General features: G+C 45.7%; 1 protein-coding gene and 1 long non-coding RNA gene across 9 annotated transcripts in view; one reads left to right on the top strand and one right to left on the bottom strand.

The window, feature by feature from the left end:
* Positions 1-2931: 2931 nt before the first annotated feature.
* Positions 2932-21029, top strand: part of FBXO21 (F-box protein 21) — a 45594-nt gene continuing 27496 nt past the window's right edge. For 5 of the 8 annotated variants that reach the window (XM_086348011.1, XM_086348012.1, XM_086348019.1 and 2 more), the window contains exons 1-3: positions 11365-11618; positions 12501-12636; positions 14488-14582. In XM_086348011.1, coding sequence (XP_086204137.1) covers positions 11380-11618; positions 12501-12636; positions 14488-14582 — 470 coding nt within the window. In that variant the 5' untranslated portion in view covers positions 11365-11379. Of the gene's footprint in view, positions 3278-9824; positions 10013-11364; positions 11619-12500; positions 12637-14487; positions 14583-21029 lie in introns of those variants that run through there. The other 3 variants (XM_086348013.1, XM_086348014.1, XM_086348015.1) reach the window with 3 other exon arrangements.
* Positions 15545-20385, bottom strand: LOC147355490 (uncharacterized). The gene is made up of 2 exons (XR_015144566.1): positions 18738-20385; positions 15545-18581 (listed from the first exon to the last, which is right to left on the bottom strand). It is a non-coding gene; the product is annotated as an uncharacterized LOC147355490 (long non-coding RNA).

The following is a 21029-nucleotide window of genomic DNA, read 5'->3' on the forward strand; positions in this document are numbered from 1 at the left end:
AGTCAGGACAGAGAAAACCAGGATGCTGGCACTAGATAGTTGCTGCTGCTAAAAGATACATATTCAAGGAATAATTTCAGTGCATCTAGATTCTTAGATCTTCCCATGCATAGAACAGCACTAAAATCATTAACTTCAGAGGGCTTGGTTTTTATGCATGTGTGTGACTAGCAGTAATCTTTTGATGTTCCACTTCATGTCCATTTGTCTTCAGCAAAAATGCCTACATACCCTATCTTCCCCCTTTCTTCTCTGGAACAGTTCCTCAGACCAATCTGAGATGTTGCCTTTCCCAGGCTAGAGTTCTCAACAAGGTCCCACATAAAACATAATTCTTAATTTTCAGTTCAATTCAGTTGCTCAGTTGTGTCCAACTCTTTGCAACCCCATGAACTGCAGCACACCAGGCCTCCCTGTCCATCACCAACTCCAGGAGCCTACCCAAACTCATGTCCATTGAGTCGGTGATGCCATTCAACCATCTCGTCCTCTGTCATCCCCTTCTCCTCCTGCCTTCAATCTTTCCCAGCATCAGGGTCTTTTCAAATGAGTCAGCTCTTCGCTTCAAATGGCCAAAGTATTGGAGTTTCAGCTTCAACATCAGTCCTTCCAATGAATACCCAGGACTGATCTCCTTTAGGATGGACTGGTTGGATCTCCTTGCAGTCCAAGGGACTCTCAAGAGTCTTCTCCAACACCACAGTTCAAAAGTATCAATTCTTCTAAGCTCAGCTTTCTTTATAGTCCAACTCTAACATCCATACATGACTCCTGGAAAAACCATAGCCTTGACTAGACGGACCTTTGTTGGTAAAGTAATGTCTCTGCTTTTTAATACGCTGTCTAGGTTGGTCATAATTTTCCTTAGTTGCAGTCACCATCTGCAGTGATTTTTGAGCCCCCAAAAATAAAGTCAGCCACTGTTTCCACTGTTTCCCCATCTATTTGCCATGAAGTGATGGGACCGGATGCCATGATCTTGGTTTTCTGAATGTTGAGCACTCTCCTCTTTCACTTTCATCAAGAGGCTCTTTAGTTCTTCTTCACTTTCTGCCATAAGGGTGGTGTCATCTGCATATCTGAGGTTATTGATATTTCTCCTGGCAATCTTTTAGGTTGTGCCTTTTTTTTTCCCCCAGTTGACACAGTGCTGCTACTAAGAGACTGTCACAGTTCAAATCCCGGCTCCTCCACTTCTGAGCTGTGCAACTTTGGATAAGTTGCCTAACCTCTCTGTGCCTTCATTTCTTCACTGTAAAATAGGTTGCGATGATTTTGACTTCATTGCCTTTCGATGGGATTAAATGAATTGATATATACAACACACACAGAACATAATGGCATGGAATGGAATAGAATAGGACAGAATAGAATAGTCCTATACATGAGTAAACTAGCTCTGGTTCCTTCCAACTTTCTCATCGCTTTTCTATATGTATTTATTTATTTGTTGCTGTGCTAGGTCTTCATTGCTGTGTGTGGGCTTTCTCTATTTGCAGCGAGCAGGGGCTACTCTCTATCTGTGGTGTGCGGGCTTCTCATTGTGGAGGCTTCTCGTTGCAGAGCATGGGGCTCTAGGGCACGTGGGCTTCAATAGTTGTGGCTCAGGGGCTCCAGAGCACAGGCTCAGTAGTTGTGGCAAACGGGCTTAGTTGCTCCATGGCATGTGGGATCTTCCTGGAACAGGGACTGAAGTGTCTCCTGCATTGTCAGGCGGATTCCTAACCACTGGACCACCAGGGAAGTCCCAGTCCTTTTTTCTTATTGAAACTCAAAACAGCCCCATCTCGTTGCTGTTTGCCATTTGACACTTAGGTGCTGGGTTTCCCAGACCACCTGCCATCACAGGGGCCACTGGTTTTAAAAGCCAAATCCTTGCCCTCTCCCCACACCTGCTCACTAGTGCTTGCTGGGGATTTAGGTTTGACACCGCTGCATTTTTAACCAGTTCCTCCATGTGACCCGTACACACACTGGAGTTTTGACAGGCCCAGCCTCAAGAGGTGGCTGAGGACAATTTAACATTTATGTGCCTCCCGGCTGGGGTGGCTTCTGTTGCCTGGCAACCAGGTGAAAAATCCAAGTTTACACCAAAACAGAACCTTTCCCAACCACAAATCAAAAGGAGAAGGGGGCGGGAAACAAGTGGGGGAAGGAAAAAAAGGAATTTTGAGTTACAGCAGATCAATAGAGAATATGGGCTTCGCAGTCAGTTGAATAGTAAAAAAAATGTACTTCTTCTGTTTTTCATTGTACCCTTTGCAAAACCGCCGAGGAAGCAAAAAACAGGGAACGTGTTTACAATCAATACAGAGCTTAACCCACATCAGTAGAAGGAAACCACTTTAGTAATAACCTCTGGAGGAAAATAAGATTAAGTTAATCAAATAGCAGAAGATTAAAACCAGAGTAAACAGTAAATTAGTAAAGTGATTTTTTTTTTTTTTAAGATGCAAATCTTTTAGATTACTAGACCAGGGTAGGGGCAGGGTGAGAGGACACGGGTAGATGGATCTCCCGGCTTCTTGGCATCTTCGTTTTCTCGGCTGGAAGTCAGGGTTGAGGTTGGAAGTTGATGCTGGAAGCCCCACTCTCTCCTCCCTAATTTACTGTTTCCAGGAATTTTGAGATCTTCAAGGGTGATGAGTCCCACGTGCCATAAGGATATATTGGGGAAAATAAACTGTTAAAGGCAAGAAAGCCTCTGAGACACACTACCAACTCAAGGTGTAGTATCTGTGGCATTAAGCAGTGAGTAACTGAATCAGTTCTGTTTTGAAGGCTTTGAAAAGAATCACTAATGGAAATATAGTTATTAGCAGAAAAGCCTCAGGGAAAATCTGTAGGGAGAGACACCTGTTCCTTGTTCCTCCAAGCGGGTGCTAATAACGTCGCCTTCCTTGAAAAGCGCACGCTGCCTCCAGAACCTTCTCTTTCAGCCCGCTTCGCCTTTGCGCAAAGGCATTTGGGACCACCAGGGGCCAAGGCGGGAAGACCAACCCCTCTGGCCAGCGCTCAGTGCCTGCTCTGGCCACAAGCAGCCTTTTGTGTTTCTGTTTTGGCCGCTGCTCCACCCAAACCATCCAGTCTTCTGATTTGCCCCCAGGGGCTTTGCTTCTGACATGCCCTTCACCTAGAGAGCCCACCCTGCCCTCTCATTTCTGCGGATCTCACCTCCATTGCTGAGGGCAGGATTCAAACACTGCCTTTTCAGGGAAGGCCTCCTCCACCGTCCAGCCATACTTTCTGCCTGTACCAGTCGCTTGACCTAGTGGAGGTACTGCTTTGCAATTGTGTGTGTGTGTGTGTGTGTGTCTGTTTTACCTGCTTCTGCGTATCCATTATCTATTGCCACAGTAATGCTGCCTAACAAACAGTCACAACATTTCCCTGGCATGCTATTTTATTGCTGCAGAGGTTGGAGTCATGCTGCTATAGCCAAGGGATTCAAGTAGCCTCTACAAGCCAGAAAGGGTTTCACCCAGAGCCTCCACAAGGAACAGAGCTCGGCTGCGTCTTGATCTTAGTCTCCTAAGACTCCTAAGACTCCTAAGACTCACTTGAGACTCTGACATCCAGGGCAATAAGATCACACGTTGGTATGGTTTTAAGACCCTAAGTTGTGGTCATTTGTTACAGCAGCAATAGAAAAGTAAAATCTGTATTAAATCTATATTAATTTCTAATTGCTACTGATCTAAGGAAGAATCTATTTCCTTAGGTTTTCTAGCTTTTAGAAAGCTGCCCACATTTCTTGGCTTACAGCCCAACATCACTCCAACCTCTGTATCCATGGTCACATCCCCTCTCTCTGACTCCGACCCTCCTGTGCCCCCCTTTTATATATATATAAAAGGCTTCCCAGGTGGCTCAGCAGTAAAGAATCTGCCTGCATTGCTGGGGATGCAGGAAATGTGGGTTTGATCCCTGGGTCAGGAAGGTCCCCTGGAGGAGGGCATGTCCACCCACTCCAGTATTCTTGCCTGGAGAATCTCATAGAGGAGCCTGGTGGGCTGAAATCCATGGGGTTGCAGAGTCAGACACGACTGATGCGACTGAGCACGCATGCACGTAAGTATGTATGTGGCTGTGCTGACTCTTAGTTACAGCACTCAAGATCTTCGGTGTTCATTGTGGCATGCGGGATCTTTAGCTGTGGCATGTGAACTCTTAGTTGCGGCATGTGGGATCTAGTTCCCTGACCAGGGATCGAACCCGGGGCCTCCTGCATTGGGATTTCAGAGTCTTGGCCACTGGACCACCAGGAAAGTCACCTGCCTGTCTGATAAGGACCCTTGTGATTACACTGAGCCCACAGGATTGTCCGGGATTATCTCTGCATCTTCGGATTCCTAACTTGATTCCGTCTGCAAAGTTCCTTTTGCTGTGTAAGATACCTGTGATGTTGCGGTTTATAATAAGGAATATTATTATATTCGGGCTCTCGGGCTTCCCCAGTGAGAATGGCAACCCTCTCCAGTATTCTTGCCTGGAGAATTCCATGGACAGAGCAGCCTCCTGGGTTACAGTCCACAGGGTCACAAAGAGTCAGACATGACTGAGCATGCATGCTAGGCTACATATTTGGTCTCGGTCCTATGTCTGGCTCAGAGCTCCTAGAATTCTTGGAATCTCCTATGATAAGTGATGAAGGTGTCTTGTTATTCTTAACAAGCTGCTTTCAACCACACCTGCGTTTATGTTACTATGGTGACTTTTGGAAAGCACCTGAGGAAGGGGGCTGGTTGCCAGGGGAACCAACCAGGTGATTAGAGGGTTGGATCTTTTGGTCCTATGCCCCTGAGCTCCTCAGAGGGAAGAGGGGCTGGATGTTGAATCAACTGTCAATGCCCAGTGATTTAATCAGTCATTCCTATGGAGCATTGTCGTTTAGTCACTAAGTCATGTCTGACTCTTTGCGACCCCATGGACTGTAGCCCGCCAGGCTCCTCTCTCTATGGGGATTCTCCAGGCAAGAATACTGGAGCAGGTTGCCATTTCCTACAGGCGATCTTCCCAACCCAGGGATCTAACCCCTGTCTCTTACACTGCAGGCAGATTCTGTACCATGTGAGTCACCAAATAGTTGAGCAAATGGGACAGAGCCCCTGCTTACATAGAGGTTACCTGTTATAGGTAGAAATGTGTTCATTATCAAATTAATGATAAACCTCGGGACCCTCACCAAAGGCCCCTTCTTTCCTCATTTTACATAAATGTCCCCCAGTTGACTTACGAGTTTATCCTGGTGTATCCTTTTTCTAAAATAGGGCCTCCGGGGAATTCCCCGACGGTCCAGTGGTTAGGACTCTGGGCTTTCAATGCCAAGGGCCTGGGTTTGATCCCTGGTTCCATGAAGGCTGTGTGATGTGGCCAAAAAAAGAAATAAATAATAAAATAGGGCCCCTGGGACTTCCCTAGTGATCCAGTGGTTAACACTTACACCCTTCCACTGCAGAGGGCACAGGCTCAGTCCCTGGTCAGGGAACTAAGATCCCACACGCCAAGCAGCATGGCCAAAAAAAAAAAAAAAAAGAAAAGTAAAGTAAAATAGGACTCCAGACAATAAAGCTTCAGGCTCCTTCTGACTGCAAAAAATGCACAACCTCAAAGTTTCAGTTCAGTTCAGTCGCTCAGTCGCTCAGTCGTGTCTGACTCTTTACGACCCCATGGACTGCAGCACGCCAGGCCTCCCTGTCCATCACCAGCTCCCAGAGTTTACTCAAACTCATGTCCATTGAGTCGGTGATGCCACACAAATATCTCATCCTCTGTCATCCCCTTCTCCTCCTGCCTTCAGTCTTTCCCAGCATCAGGGTCTTTTCAAATGAGTCAGTTCTTTGCATCAGGTGGCCGAAGTATCAACTTACATTTTATTTGGGCACCTTACTGAGGACTCTAGCCCAGGAAGTCAGCCTTCTCAGAAAGCTCTGAGGAACTGTTCCAAAGTAAAAAGGGAGGAGCCAGGGTACATGGGCGTTTTGGCTGGGGGTGGGGGTTGGGGGGGGGGAGAACAAAACTTAGTCAAACATCAAAAGATTGCTGCTAATCACACACATACACAAAACAAAAACAACCAAAAGCGGACATCTCAAGTTAATGATTTTAGTGCTTTTCTCTGTATGGAAAGATGCAAGAGGCCGGGCCCATGGAAACCATCCCTTTGATAGGCATCTCTAACGATGTGGGGCCATACCACATTTTCCTCCATCCTGAATTCCCCTCAGGGTGCACCATCCAGGCAGCGGCTGGCTTGAGGGTGGCAGCATTCTTTGTTTACTGAAACGGGAGGCAATGTTCTTTGTCCACACCCCCCAAAGCCTGAATCAGCCACGCTGGTGGGTGAATCCGATATGCCAATGTATGTATTACAGCACTTTAGGAGTATGTGTGTGCTCAGTTGCTCAGTCATATCTGACTCCTTGCAACCCTACAGACTGTAGCCCACCAGGCTCCTCTGTCCATGGGGATTCTCCAGGCAAGAATACTGGAGTTGCCATGCCCTCCTCCAGGGGATCTTCTCCACCCAGGGATCAAACCCAGATCTCTGCCATTGCGGGCAGATTCTTTACCATTTGAGCCACCAGGGAAGCCCAAAAATACTGGAATGGGTAGCCTATCCCTTCTCCAGGGAATGTTCCCGACCCAGGAATTGAACCAGGGTTTCCTGCAGTCCAGGCAGATTCTTTACCAGCTGAGCTATGTACCAAATGAATGAAAGGGGGTTCTGCGAGGACAGGAAAGAGAGGCAGGCTTAGTCTGTGATCAGCAGGCATGTGTTCTTGCAGACAAGCTCTTGAGTTGGAGCTAAAGGATGACTAGGAGCTACAGACAGTCCAGGAAAGTGGCCCTGGGTTAGCAGGTGGGAGAGAGAATCTAGGGGCTGGACCAGAAGAGAAAGGATGCGTTTATTTATTTTGAGAACAAGGAAAACCATAGAAGATTCATTTTGAGAACAAGGAAAACCATAGAAGATGTTGAGGGGGGTTGAGATATAGTCTCTCTAGCTGGGCTGTGGTGGTCTCATGGGAAAGGAATTTTGAAGTCCTCCAGCCAAAGATAACCAGAAATACACTTAAGGTCCATGAAGATATTCTCTTGCTATAGCAGGGGAAGGACACCCAGGAGGAACTCTGGGGAGCCAGGTTGGTCAAAGATTGGCGCTTGTGTGAGGGGATTTTAAATAGGAACTCAGGTAGTAGGGGTGGGGTGGCTTCCCAAGTGGCTCTAATGGTAAAGAACCTGCCTGCAATGCAGGAGACATAAGAGACATGGGTTAGATGCCTGGGTCAGAAAGATCCCCTGGAGGAGGGCATGGAAACCTACTCTAGTATTCATGCCTGGAGAATCCCATGGACAGAGGAGCCTGGCAGGCTACGGTCCGTAGAGTCGCATAGAGTCGGACATGACTGAAGTGATAGCATGCACACGCAGGTAGTGGGGGTCATCTTTGGGTTAAATACAGTCAGCAGTTCAGCAGAAAGGTGCATTAAAAACTTAGAATCTTCCCTGTCACCAAAATGAAGAGAGACCCATTCCCTCTTTTCTTTCTCAGAGCATTTCCTTTATAAATTCTATATGTGTAAATCTTTCCTCTCTCTCTCTCTCTCCTTTTTATTTTTTTTGGCCACGCCGCAGGACACGTGGGATCTTAGTTCCTCGACCAGGGATCTGACCCACGCTCCCCGCATTGGAAGCACAGAGTCTTTACCACTGGGCCACCAGGGAAGTCCCTCCTCTGTCTCTTTCATAGGGATGTGAATCTTTTCTGTGGGTTCTATTATTTTTTTTAATGCTATGGCACACTATACACAACAGGAAATTTACAATTCAACTATTTTTAAGTATAAATTCAATGGCATGGAGGGCATTCATGCTGTGTGACTGTCAACCACTATCTCCTTCCAGAATTTTTTCATCACCCTAGACAGAAACTCTGTACCCATTCAGCAAGAACCCCCTCCATTCTCTCCTCCCTCCCAGCTCCTGGTAAACCTCTAATCTACATTCTGTCTCTAAGAATTTGCCTATTCTATATTCACAGACGTGTGATCATACAATAGCTGTCCTTTTGAGTGTGGCTTCTTTTTAAAATTAACTCGGCTACACCAGGTCATAGTTGCAGCATATGGGATCTTCAGTTGCGGCATGCGGAATCTAGTTCCCTGGCCAGGGTCTGAACCCGAGCCCCCTACACATTGAGAGCGCAGAGTCTTAGCCATGGGACCACCAGGGAAGTCCCTCACATGCAGCTTCTTCCACTTAGCATCATGTTCTCCGGGTTTACCCATGTTGTGGCACATGTCAGTGCTTCATGCCTTTTTATGGCTGAGTATTACTCCACTGTGTGTCTACACTACATTTTGCAAATTTTTTCAAAGGCTAAATAAATACACCTCTTGGCCAATATCACAACCCAGGACTGTTTCTTTTAAGGGCATGGGAGCCATCTCTTTGAAATGTAAATGTCAAGGAAGGTTGTGTCCTTGTCTCCTTGCCATGTAGGAATTTGAGCACTTGTATTTATTTATTTTTTTTAAATTTTATTTTATTTTTAAACTTTACAATATTGTATTAGTTTTGCCCAACATCGAAATGAATCCGCCACAGGTATACCCGTGCTCCCCATCCTGAACCCTCCTCCCTCCTCCCTCCCCATACCCTCCCTCTGGGCCTTCCCAGTGCACCAGCCCCAAGAATCCAGCATCGGAGCACTTGTATTTATACTGTATCTGCCAGCTTATCACAAAGATGAGAAATTTTCTTATTCCTTGAGACAAAAGCAGGTAGTATAATGTATGCTCCACTTAGCAGGTGACCTTAGCATGAACTGGGCTAGGGAAAATGCAATCAGACTCTTACCTTTTAGTGCTTTTTTTAAAAAAACACTTTACTTATTTATTTATTGGGGCTGTGTTGGGTCTTAGTTGAGGCATGTGGAATCTAGTTCCCCAACCAGGGATCGAACCCAGGTCCCCTGCATTAGGAGAATGGAGTCTTAGCCACTAGGTCAACAGAGAAGTCTCAGATCCTCTTACTTTTTAAGTGAATGGTAATTCACAAGCCACCACTAATCTCGGAAGCATGTACATGACGCAATGCTTGGCTGTCTATAAAAGGGTGGGATTTCTCTCTGTGATCTCATTAGCAGGTTACCTGTGATGTATATCACCATCTGGTTTAATGCATGTACAAAAATAAAAATGTTCTTCTTTCCTAGGGCTTGGAGGGGATTCTCTGGATTGGCAGAGGAGAATTTAAATTTGTCATTGATCAGAAAGCAAGAGTCATTCATAAAAACAGCTTCACAGGCTGGAAACTTTGCCAAGGTCTGAGTGTCACCAAGGCTGATGTTCACCTTCTCGGGGCCAGGGCTGGACTGTTAGGAGCCGCAGTAGAGATATGGACAGAGACAGTGGCTGAAGAGAGAGAAGAGACAGATTTGATGGATATTAAGAATGATCATTCAGACAAGAAATTGCTTCCCTATTTCCCCCCAGAAAAGCTTCTTTGAAGTAACTGAGGCACAGAAATCTTAACCTGTATTGGGCATCTGAATACAAATAGTATATGCTAGCACAAAACTCAACCCTTTTTCCAGGTCCTGTGGGATCTAACAGCAGTTAGCATCTGCAGTGGTTGAAAGCTTCCAATCTGGAGCCACCACCTGATTGCAACTCAGAGTTGCCCAGCTAAGCCCTTCCCCGTTTCCTGACCTACAAAATTAAGAGCACAGAAACAAGGTTGTTTCCATCTCCTAGGTTTTGGATTTATCTCTTACTCAGCGACAGGAACTGATGTATGTGCATTGTTTCATTTAACAGGAAGACCTATTGTTATCTCCATTTCATAGATGTGAAAGCAGAGGCTTGGAGATGTTATGCTCTACTGGGCATTTGGACCCAGATGCTGAGGGAGAGAGAAGTGACAAGGATGGCAACAGGTTCCAGTTTTGCAGGAATGCATGGATGGGTAGCCCTTCCAAGGCAGGAACCACTGGGAAAGAAGCAAGGTAAACTTGGGGGAGGGGTGAGGACTTTGAGCTCCTGGGAGGCAAGGACACTGTCTTGTCCACCTCTGTGTCCCCAAGGCACACAGTACAGGGCCTGGCACGAAACTGAGCTGAAAAACTTAAATAGGTGCAGGTGTGGGAAAAAAGAGTGCCTGCCCATAGCTGAATGGGGACTGCTGTTTGGAGGATTCAAATCCATGTTCGACCACTGTTTGTCTCTGTCACTTTTAATGAGTACGCTCACCTTTGTGAACTAGGTCTTCCTTATCTGTAGATCAAATATAAATATGGTACCTATCACAGCCGGGCTCACATAGGCTGCCGTGAAGAATGTGCTTACAATGCTTGGCACGGCACCCACTCATGAGTTTTATTATTACAGCATACTGGTTTAGCATCCAGTCAAGCAGAGTCAAGCAGATCTGGGTTAGAATCTAGGACACGGGACTCCCAACAAGTCCATTTATCTTCCTGAACCTCAGTTTCCCGATCTGTAACTTGGGAAGAACAGTTCTTAGGGTTATTGCGGAGGATGGAATCTACTAATACTGTCCCCTCACAGCTCCCAGCGGAGAAGGCAATGGCATCCCACTCCAGTACTCTTGGCTGGAAAATCCCATGGACGGAAGAGCCTGGTAGCTGCAGTCCATGGGGTCGCTAAGAGTTGGACACGACTGAGCGACTTCACTTTCACTTTTCACTTTCATGCATTGCAGAAGGAAATGGCAATCCACTCCAGTGTTCTTGCCTGGAGAATCCCAGGGACCGGGGAGCCTGGTGGGCTGCCGTCCGTGGGGTCGCACAGAGTCAGACACGACTGAAGCGACTTAGCAGCAGCAGCACAGCTCCCAGGCCCACAGCGGGTTATTTTCCAAGACGCGTTTCCTTCCTTTAGCCAGGGGCAGCCCTCCCCGAGCAGCTGGGGCTGAGGGGGTGTGGCCACGGGCCTGGGCTGTGGTGGGGGTGGGGGGACCCCGGCGCCTGCCCCTCGAGGCGGGTGGGCGGGGCCAAGCGGGGGAGAGGAGCTGAGGGAGGTGTGGCCACGGGCCTGAGCGGAGGAGGAGCTGGGGGACCCCGGGCCCGCCCCTCGAGGCGGGTAGGCGGGGCCAAACGGGGGAGAGGAGCTGAGGCGGGTGTGGCCACGGGCCTGAGCGGAGGGGGAGCGGGGTGGACCCCGGTGCCCGCCCCTCGAGGCGGGTGGGCAGGGCCAAGCGGGGCTGTGGCCACAGGCCTGGGCGGGGCGTGGGGAGCCGAGGGGGACCTCGGCGCCCGCCCCTCGAACCGGGTAGGCGGGGCCAAGGGGGGCGCCCTGGCGCGAGCGAACGCGCGCCGGCGCGCGCGCGCGGGGCCCCAGGTACGCGGACAAGATGGCGGCGGCAGTGGTCGACAGCGCGATGGAGGTGGTGCCGGCGCTGGTGGAGGAGGCCGCGCCCGAGGCGGCGGGCCTCAGCTGCCTTGTCAACCTGCCGGGAGAGGTGCTGGAGTACATCCTGTGTAGCGGCTCGCTGACGGCCGCTGACATCGGCCGCGTCTCCAGCACCTGCCGGCGGCTGCGCGAGCTGTGCCAGGGTAGTGGGAAGGTGTGGAAGGAGCAGTTCCGGGTGAGGTGAGCCCGCGCTCCCCCCTCTCTCTGCGCGCCCCCCACCCCACCCCGGGGCCCCGGCCTGGCTGCTCCGAGCCGCCGCCGCCGCCTCCCTGCCGGCTCGCGGACCCCACCCCCGGGAGGACCCCTTCCCGCGGACAGACACACAAAGGCCTCCAGGCCGCTGGCCCCTCCGTCCACGCCAGGCGGACCCGCGAATGCCCAGATTGCGTCTCGGGAAGCGCCCAGTAGTCCGGCCCCCCATCAAGGATGACGACCGTGGTTATCACCGCTGATCCATCCTGCGCGCTTCTTTTGTGCCCGACTCCGTGCTAAAATGTTTACACGGACCCGGTGATGCAGTGATCCTAACGGCCCTTTGAGGGAAGCGGGCGCAGCATCCCTTTGGCGGTTGGCCGAGAGCACAGATTTCGGTTAGGACCCGGGATAAAATCTGGCCCTGGCATACTCACCGTGTGACCTTGCGGGTAGCAGCTTCCCTTTTTGGAGTCTCATGTATCGACTTTAAATGGTGTTATGATGAAGACCTATCTTTTACTGTGGTGGTTAGGTGAGCTGATACAAGGGGAGCCTTACACAGGGCCCCGCTCTTAGGAGGCGCACAATTAATGTTAACTATGATTGCCGTCACTGTGATTGTTGTTGCTACGACTGTCCCCATTTTATAAATGGGGAGTGGAGACACAGTATTGATATTGCTAAGCCAAGGTCACGGTGTATGCGAGTGCGTGCGCGCCGGGTAAAGATTTGAACTGGGTCCCTCGCTAGGGCCGCCCCTGATCCCTAAACCCAACCGCTTTCGCTGTTTTCCAGAGCTGCTTTTGATTCATGTTTCTTCTGCCTTTGCTTCTCTGTTAAGCTGAGGGGGTGTTTTTCTCCTTGTAGGTGGCCTTCCCTTATGAAACACTACAGCCCCACCGACTACGTCAATTGGTTGGAGGAGTACAAAGTTCGGCAAAAAGCTGGGTTAGAAGCCCGGAAGATTGTAGCCTCGTTCTCAAAGAGGTTCTTTTCAGAGCACGTAAGGATCCGTTGATGGAGCTCTAAGCATTTGCCTGCTAGCGGTGGTCTGCGTCTGGGTCTGTAGGCATTAGCTCATCCAGTCTTTTTGCTATCTCCCTTTTCAATGCGCTCACAATCCCTTCCTCACTTAGATGGCTGCAAGAGTCATTGTGTCCTTTCCTCCTATCCAACAACACGGAGCCATTTGTCCCTGCCAGCTTTAGTTTTCTAAAGCCAGAGAGAATGGGGGAGGGATAGAGAGGGAGGGCCCCGGGGGCGATGTGGAGGGAATCCAGATCAGCACTATTTCTCTTTAGGGTGGTTAGACAGTATTTTTTGCAGTCTCTACATGATTGGGGGTATCATCCATGATTGAATACTACAAATTTCACCCAGTAGTTTTCCCAGAATGGTTGACAAAGTTAATATAGTTCTTCTCTCTGGCTTTGCAGGTTCAAACCAGTAGTGAATGCATTATTTGTTACGGTAACAGGATTAAAAGCTACCCATAAAGCAAGAATTATTACTCCCTCAGTGATACCATCTCATATTCATTATTTCTGAAAAGTTGTGGGGTTTGTTTGTTTTTAATGTTGCTGAAATGCATGGGTTTGTTTGGTTTCCCTTCCACAAAATGTCTCACAGAAGTTTCTGTATGAGGTCCTGATTCTTAACTTTTTGCACATTCTGGAAAAGAGACAGTACCAATATTTTATTTCTGATTGGAGGTCCAGAAATGGAACCAGTCTGATTTATCCTGATTTACTGAATGTTAATTCCAATGTCTAATTTTAATTACTTTTAATGAGTTCACACATTCCCTTTCAAGTTTCGAAAGGGAAAATTCGAACTTGGCACGCATTTGAATGTATCTCCCTATAAAGAATAAAGCTCAGGTGTTGCGCAGTGTAATTTGTTTCTATAAACAAGTGTTTGTTAATGTCAGAATGACCTGAATTTGTGTCCTATTTGGGATAAGCCATATGCTGGGTAAAAGCACTCATAGTCTCAGATATTCCACACTGGTTTAAATATGTCTGCACACATACACGTGGGGGTGCTGGATGTGTTTGATGCACTTGGACACGAGCTTCTCGTTTGCAGCCTCTGCTTACAGGCCAGCTGGTTTTGTGTGCGTATGTAACAGCCCGAGCCTCTGTCCAGTAATGGTGCGTTGTTGTGTTTTTCCCCAGCTCGTCTTTCTCTGTACCTCTGCATGATGAGAAGTGTGCCGAGGACTTTGAACATAGCAGGACTATACTTAGGATTGATCTGTGGGTAGATGATTACTTTGGCTCAGGACCCTTGTGCTCCTGTGTTTTCCACGTGCACATAGGCTGACAAATTTCCTGCCTACTTTCAGAAAGAAAAGTGGGAAAAGGAATCAGATTTTTAAACCAAGGGGGGGGATATTACAGCTCATCGGCACCACCGCCTCAGCTTACAGAGGAGAAACATGCCTCGACCTTCAGAGTCACCCAAACCCCTAGACTTCTCTCTTTGGCCCTGGACTCCTAGTTGAATACCATGTTGCCAGCACAGAATAGGTACTGTGAAAGACATGATTTTTATTTTTTTAGTCCTCCTTTCAGAGTTGTTTTTCCTTAGGTGAGAACTCTGGGTTATCACTTTCAGAAATTCCAGTCTATAAATTCCAAATATAATTCATTTGCAGCTAATAATATTATTTGAACAAATTACTGTTACCCACAGGTTCCTTTTCTCCCCTAGTGGGTGGGTGGTGCCAGATAGTGTGGGAGGGGTGTTACCACTTCCTTGGAAGTGAACAGCTTTGCTTGTAACTTTGTGTGTGAGAGACAACAGCATTGCTACTCCTTACTGAGGCCTCTTGTATCTGTCTTGTTCATAGGTCCCTTGTAACGGTTTCAGTGACATTGAGAATCTTGAGGGCCCGGAGATATTTTTTGAGGATGAGCTGGTGTGTATCCTAAATATGGAAGGAAGGTAAGCTGTAGTTCTATCAGGAGTTTGTTTTACTAACCCCAGGATTAATTGCTATAATAGGTGTGTGGCCGAACCATGAGATCTATTTCAAATGTTTCATGTTACCTTCATGTCGCTTTATGTTTTTGAAAAATTCTGTGTATACAAGGTAAATACACCAAGACAATTAATATTTGAAGAAATGGTGCAAAAATCCTTGTGGGAGAAATAGTATTTATTCCTCCTGGGGGTCAAATGGCTGTGCTCTGTGTACTTGTGTCCATTATGTCGTTAGGGTAACACAAATATCCTTTCTTTGTTGTCACCACCAAACTTGCCTGTTGTGAATTGCATTTTAAAAAATATTTTTCTTAGGGATATCTTATTTAATGGATAATTTTTCATAGTTTCTGAATTCCGATAAGACGCGATCTTACTTTAGCCATGGACATTGTAGATGTCTGGTAGAGTTGTTTATCTCTCCTGATCAAGAAGAACCCTTTGTCTCTTGGTTGTTGCTTAAAGTTTTTTATGCTTTGTATTTTCTGCTGTGAAGGTTAATTTCTAGTTTACCTGAAAGATGACTTGGCTTCCAGCCTGACTTATCTATGAAAAATATTTTCTGCTCTAAAAGTTCTGGAAGCTTGACTTGAGATGGAAGATAAGAATGCTATTTTAACATCTTCCTTAAGAGAGCTCATTGTGAAATAGCTCCCAAACAAGGCGTAAGACATTTTTCTTTACTGTGGTCAAAGGGCTTTAGGAGAGCGAAATATCTATCAGTGGAACAACTGTGGGGAGAGGTAAGATGTGTCACTATTCTAGGCCTTGGATGAGTCCTGATGCAGAGGTCATTTTTCTGTTTCTATTTTGGTTTATCTATAAATGAATTGAAGTGTGATCTAATAGTATTGTGCAGCTTTAAAAATAAAAGTCGACCTCTCTTTTTTGCATATATACATATAGACTTTTAAATACATAAATAGTTAATACATACTGAGTTTATTGGTTGTTTGGGTTTGGTTGGATGTGTAGTGCAGACTTTGTTTTTTTTTTTTCTTCTTTATGTGACTTTTCCTTCCTCTCTTCTCCATCCATTTGCATTGGCCTTCCCTGCCCCCACTCCCATAATTTATGATGACAATCTAGATTGTAGGCTTCCATGCTAATATGATACACATGAGGATGGAGGGGGATCATTACTTTACAAAACTGAGATCATATAATAGGTACTTTGCAATAAATATCTCTCTATCCTCATTCAACATTACCCTGTGGAAATCTGTCCTGATCAATTGGTAAAAATCAAATTCACCTTTAATAATGACTGCCTGCTTTTTTGTAGTATATACCATGACTTATTTAACCATCCCTCTATTGATAATAACCACTTTTTTCTCTATTTTGTGTTACTGTGGAGAGTGATGTTTCTAGTGCTTTCATTTCTAAGTATTAGTTCCTAGGAGTGAGTTTCTTAAGTCAGACTATAGAATGTTGTTTGAAAAACATAAGGCAGAGCATAGAAGACATAAGAGATGCAGGTTCAATCCCTGGATTCGAAAGATCCCTTGGAGGAGGAAATGGCAACCCATTATGGTATTCTTGCCTGGGAAATCCCATGGACACAGGAGCCTGGTGGGCTGCAGTCTATGGGGTTGTAAAGAATTGGACACAACTGAGTGACTAAGTACACAAGGCAGAGCATGTCCTTGAATAAGACTTACTATCACAAAAATGTCAGTTCTTCCAAAATTAGTACATAGTGCTGTTCCGTTTAGGATCCAACAAGAGTTTTGTGTGTCTTAAATGGATAGTATTGTCATAAAATATACACAGAAGAATAAATTCACAAGAAGAGCCAGAAAAAAACAGTTTTTAAATAATCACAACGGGAAACTTCTGGAGTAGGAAATGGCAACCCACTCCAGTATTCTTGCCTGGGAAATCCCATGGACCGAGGAGCCTGGCAGGCTACAGTCCATGGGAACACAAACAGTTGGGCATGAGTGAGTGACTGAACACACACACACAGTAGGAAACTTCCACCACTTGATATTAGAACATATTATAATGGTACCTGTTATCAAACATTACAAAATTTGAATAAAAATGGATAGCTCCATCAGTGGCAGAGGATCATTCAAAGCCATGTCCCAGCATAAAAGATAACGTATTTTAATTAAGCTCAGAGGGGAGAAAATGGATTATTTAATGAAAGGTATTGGACATAACTGAATATCCACCTGGAAGAAAGTAAAACTTGCATCATGTACAAAAATTAAATTCTAAGATTAAACAACCTAAAATTTTAAATTATCACATGAAAATTTCAAGAAAACAGGAGACTTCATGTACAATCTAGGAATTCCTTCTGAACCATGACTGGTAATGCAAAGGCACTTAAAAAAAAAAAAAGGACACGATTTTGCAGTAAAAAAGAAAAGATTTGTATGACCAAAGAAACTGTAAAGAAAGTCAGTAGAATACTTACAATTTCTGAAAAGAAATTTTAACATGTACAAAGGATAAGAGGACAATATTCTCAGAAAAGCAAGTCCAGGCACTGACAGTCTAGTAAAAATACCTTTAAATTCACTCACATCAGTGTTAAATAATAATGAAGTACTGCTTTTTTACTTATCGGATTGGTTACAAAGACTAAATATGAATAGCTAGCAAAAAAATGTATATTATTATAGTTTTTTTAAGAAATAAGATATCATAAATATGTTACTTTTTAGCCTGACAAATATTTTAAACCTAAAGCAGGGTTGTTTTTAATAACAGAAAACTTTCACGTTTGTAAATATTTGGGGGTGCTGGTTTTCATGCTGCTGCTGCCAAGTCTCTTCAGTCGTGTCCAATTCTGCGTGACCCCATAGACGGCAGCCCACAGGCTCCGCCGTCCCTGGGATTCTCCAGGCAAGAACACTGGAGTGGGGTGCCATTTCCATCTCCAATGCATGAAAGTGAAAAGTGAAAGTGAAGTCACTCAGTCGTGCCCGACTCTTAGCGACCCCATGGACTGCAGCCTACCAGGCTCCTCCATCCATGGGATTTTCCAGGCAAGAGTACTGGAGTAGGGTGCCATTGCCTTCTCCGGCTGGTTTTCATAAATGACCCTATTTATATTCATTCTTGGCAAATGGCTTGTTGTTTGGATATGGAAAGCATAGGAAGGAAGAAGCATAGTTTCCATAAATGCTAAGGCACTAATCCCTGGATATTTGAAAACAGTTTACATTTACATTCTTCATGGTCTTAAAAAAGAGTAAATAAAGATTTGAAGCAGCATATTAGAAGAGCATACACCATAGCTAAGAAGACTGACCCAGAATGACCAACACTGAAGCATATTTCAGTAAAACTATTGGACTTTAAAGACAGGAAAGTCCTTTGAGAATCCAAGCAAAAAAGATGAAGCCACTTACAAGGGAGAATAAGTCAGAATACCATCAGACTTTTCAACAGGAGTAGTCTCTTCCAGAGAAAAAGAGTAACACATTTAAGATATCCAAGGATGGAGAATGTCAGCCAAGGATTTTTATATCCAGCCAAATTGATTTCCAGGTGTAAGAGCTGTGGAGAAACCTATCCACTTGCAGTAACTCAGGGACTTTTGAGCTCTGCCTGAAAAATGTGCTAGAAAATAGGCTTCAAACAACCAAAATAACCAGAGAGACCCTAATACAAGGACTAGTGGTGAACGTTAAATATAGGTTTACTTGTAGAATTAAATCCAAGTGACAGTTGATACAGACAAAGGTATTGTATGTGGTGGCTGTAAGCTCTGTGTGGATACAATACAGCTCTCCAAAAGAAATGAACAGACAATGGGGGAGAGTATGAGCAAAATGTTCACTGTTTTCAGGAACCATCAAGGTGATGAGAATATTGTTTTTGTTATTCCAAGGCTGGTGTGTGTGTGTGTGTGTATGAAAGAGAGATGTGGAATAAAACAAGTAAGTGATCATGTGATATTTTGATTCATCCCTGGTATCCTGAAGAAACAGGATTCTCCTGGAGGAAAAAAGACATACATATATATATTAAAAATATAGAAGGTAAAAACTGTATAGTTGTGAGTTTAAATTAGATGTATCAGTATGAACTCATAAGATACTTGCTACTGAAATATGTGTTAGGTATATATGATGCATATGTACACATACTTACACACTAGACTGACTGAACAGGTCTGGAAGCAAGAATCAACCCAGCAGAAACGATCATCAGTAGTCCTCAGATTGTGGTCTTCTGTCAGTACTTCCCGCAAAAGCAGCCAGGGTTTCTGGAGAAATGGCTGATTCTAGGTCCAGAGCAGGAAATGTAAAAGATGACCCGGAAGCATCTTGGAAGCCTGGAGCCAGATAGCAAGGAAAGTAACAGTATTTCATGTCAGAAGTATTCATGGACAGGAGGCTTCCTTTAGACAAGTAAACAGTGTTTCACGTCAGAAGTGTTCATGGGCCAGTATGAGGAGGCTTCCTTTGGTCAGAGATGTGATGATTCAATCATCCACGTGGACAGTACTAGAATGTGAACTCATAATACTTAACAACAACTAATTGGTCACCTTTGGAGGATATAACAACCCAAAGTATTGTTTTGGGATCTGATGAAGGTAGTGAGCATTTATTCTGCCTTTTCCTGCATACGCTGCCACTGGGGACCAGATAATGGATGAGGGGAAATTATGGTAAAATATTCTAGGTAGTAATGAAAAGGGATAGTTGAATTAGAATTCACCACTTTAGGGCCTTTGATGAAGGAGTGGACCTGGGCCTTTGAGTAGCAATCACTGCTGACGTCACAGAAAGAGACAGCCGAGGCACGATTGCCTTTCTTACAGAACTCACTACCACCTATGAAGAGTAAATGGAATCTGAATCTGATCAAGCCTCTACATCCAGTTTACAGGAATTTAGAAAACAACATGTTAAGCTACACCACGTGGATGCAGTCAGCAAATTGCAGACTCTGGGAAAATACAGGTCAAACAACCAGGTTTCTTCAACAAATAAAATACGAGGGGAAAAAAAGATGAAGGGGAAGCCTGTGAATTAAGTGACTTAAAAGGAATCTTACCAGATTGGTCTGGAGTTTTTAGGGATGCATGTTTGTGAAAGCTCTGGAAAAAAGCAAAGTAGTGGTGACTGTAGAGCGCGGATTGTGATCGTTGTCACGGGGTGGGGGTGGGGCAGGGGGAGAGGGCCCATGGAGGGCTTCCAGGGTTTCTTCAAAGTTGTTTCTTGGCCTGAGTGGTGGATCCAGGGGTGTTTCCCTTATAGTAATTAAGTTATTTATTTGATTCATGTGATTTTTCTCAATTGCAATATTTTACAACCCAAAGATAAAAAGCTGGTAAAACCTCTGCTGATTTTCATTTACTCCCTGAAAATTGAAGAGTCCATTATTTATGAAGCCAGGCAGATAAGATAATCATTAACTCCCTGCTACTTCCCACAATCCCTATGTGTATTCGAGAGATCTGGTGGAGAAATTCAGTTGCTCAGCAGTTATTTACTGAGCATCTGCTGTGTCAGACATTCTGGGTGCTGAGGATACAGCAGTCAGCCACACTTAAAAACCTTGCCCTCAGGGAGCTCACACTCGAGTAGAGAAGAGGTGCTGAACAAAGTAAAATATTTATTAGGAAATGAGAAGTGTTCTAGAGAACTGTTAACCAGGGAAGAGGGCGAGGGAGTCGTGGGGGTGGGGCGGGGGGGCGGTCCAGTTTTAAACAGAGTGATTGGAGAGAGCCTTACTCAAAGTGACATTTGAATCAAAACCTGAAAGGAGATGAGGGCACAGATTGCAGATCTCCAGGGAAAGGATGTGCTGCTGCTGCTAAGTCACTTCAGTCATGTCCGACTCTGTGCGACCCCATAGACGGCAGCCCACCTGGCTCTGCCGTCCCTGGGATTCTCCAGGCAGGGACACTGGAGTGGGTTGCCATTTCCTTCTCCAATGCAGGAAAGTGAAAAGTGAAAGTGAAGTCTCTTCAGTCGTGCCCGACTCTTAGCGACCCCATGGACTGCAGCCCACCAGCCTCCTCTGCCCATGGGATTTTCCAGGCAAGAGTACTGGAGTAGGGTGCCATTGCCTTCAAAGGATGTGCTAGTCAGGAGGAACTGAGTGCCTAAAGGTGAGGGGGCCTAATGTGAGCTCCAGCAGCTGTGATGAAGGGACGGTCAGAAAGCCCCCACGGCCGGTGACTGGACTGAGTGGGGTGGGGGTGATACAGGAACTGAGGGGTCAGATAGGTAACTGGAGCAAGAGTGTAAAGGACTGTTCCGGTCATCATGGGCACGTGGATTTTTACTTTGAGCAAGGTGGAAAACCGTTGGAGAATTTGGGGCAGAGTATTTTTGTGCTGACTTCACATGTCAGCTGGAGTCCTCTGGCTACCCTGTTGAACATTGACTATGACTGTTCAAAGCAGAAGCTGCTATGAAACAGATGAAA

Source organism: Bos grunniens, chromosome 17 (genome assembly GCF_055505025.1).
Source record: "Bos grunniens cultivar Pamir isolate PY7600 chromosome 17, Bosgru_T2T1.0, whole genome shotgun sequence".
Lineage (NCBI taxonomy): Eukaryota > Metazoa > Chordata > Mammalia > Artiodactyla > Bovidae > Bos > Bos grunniens.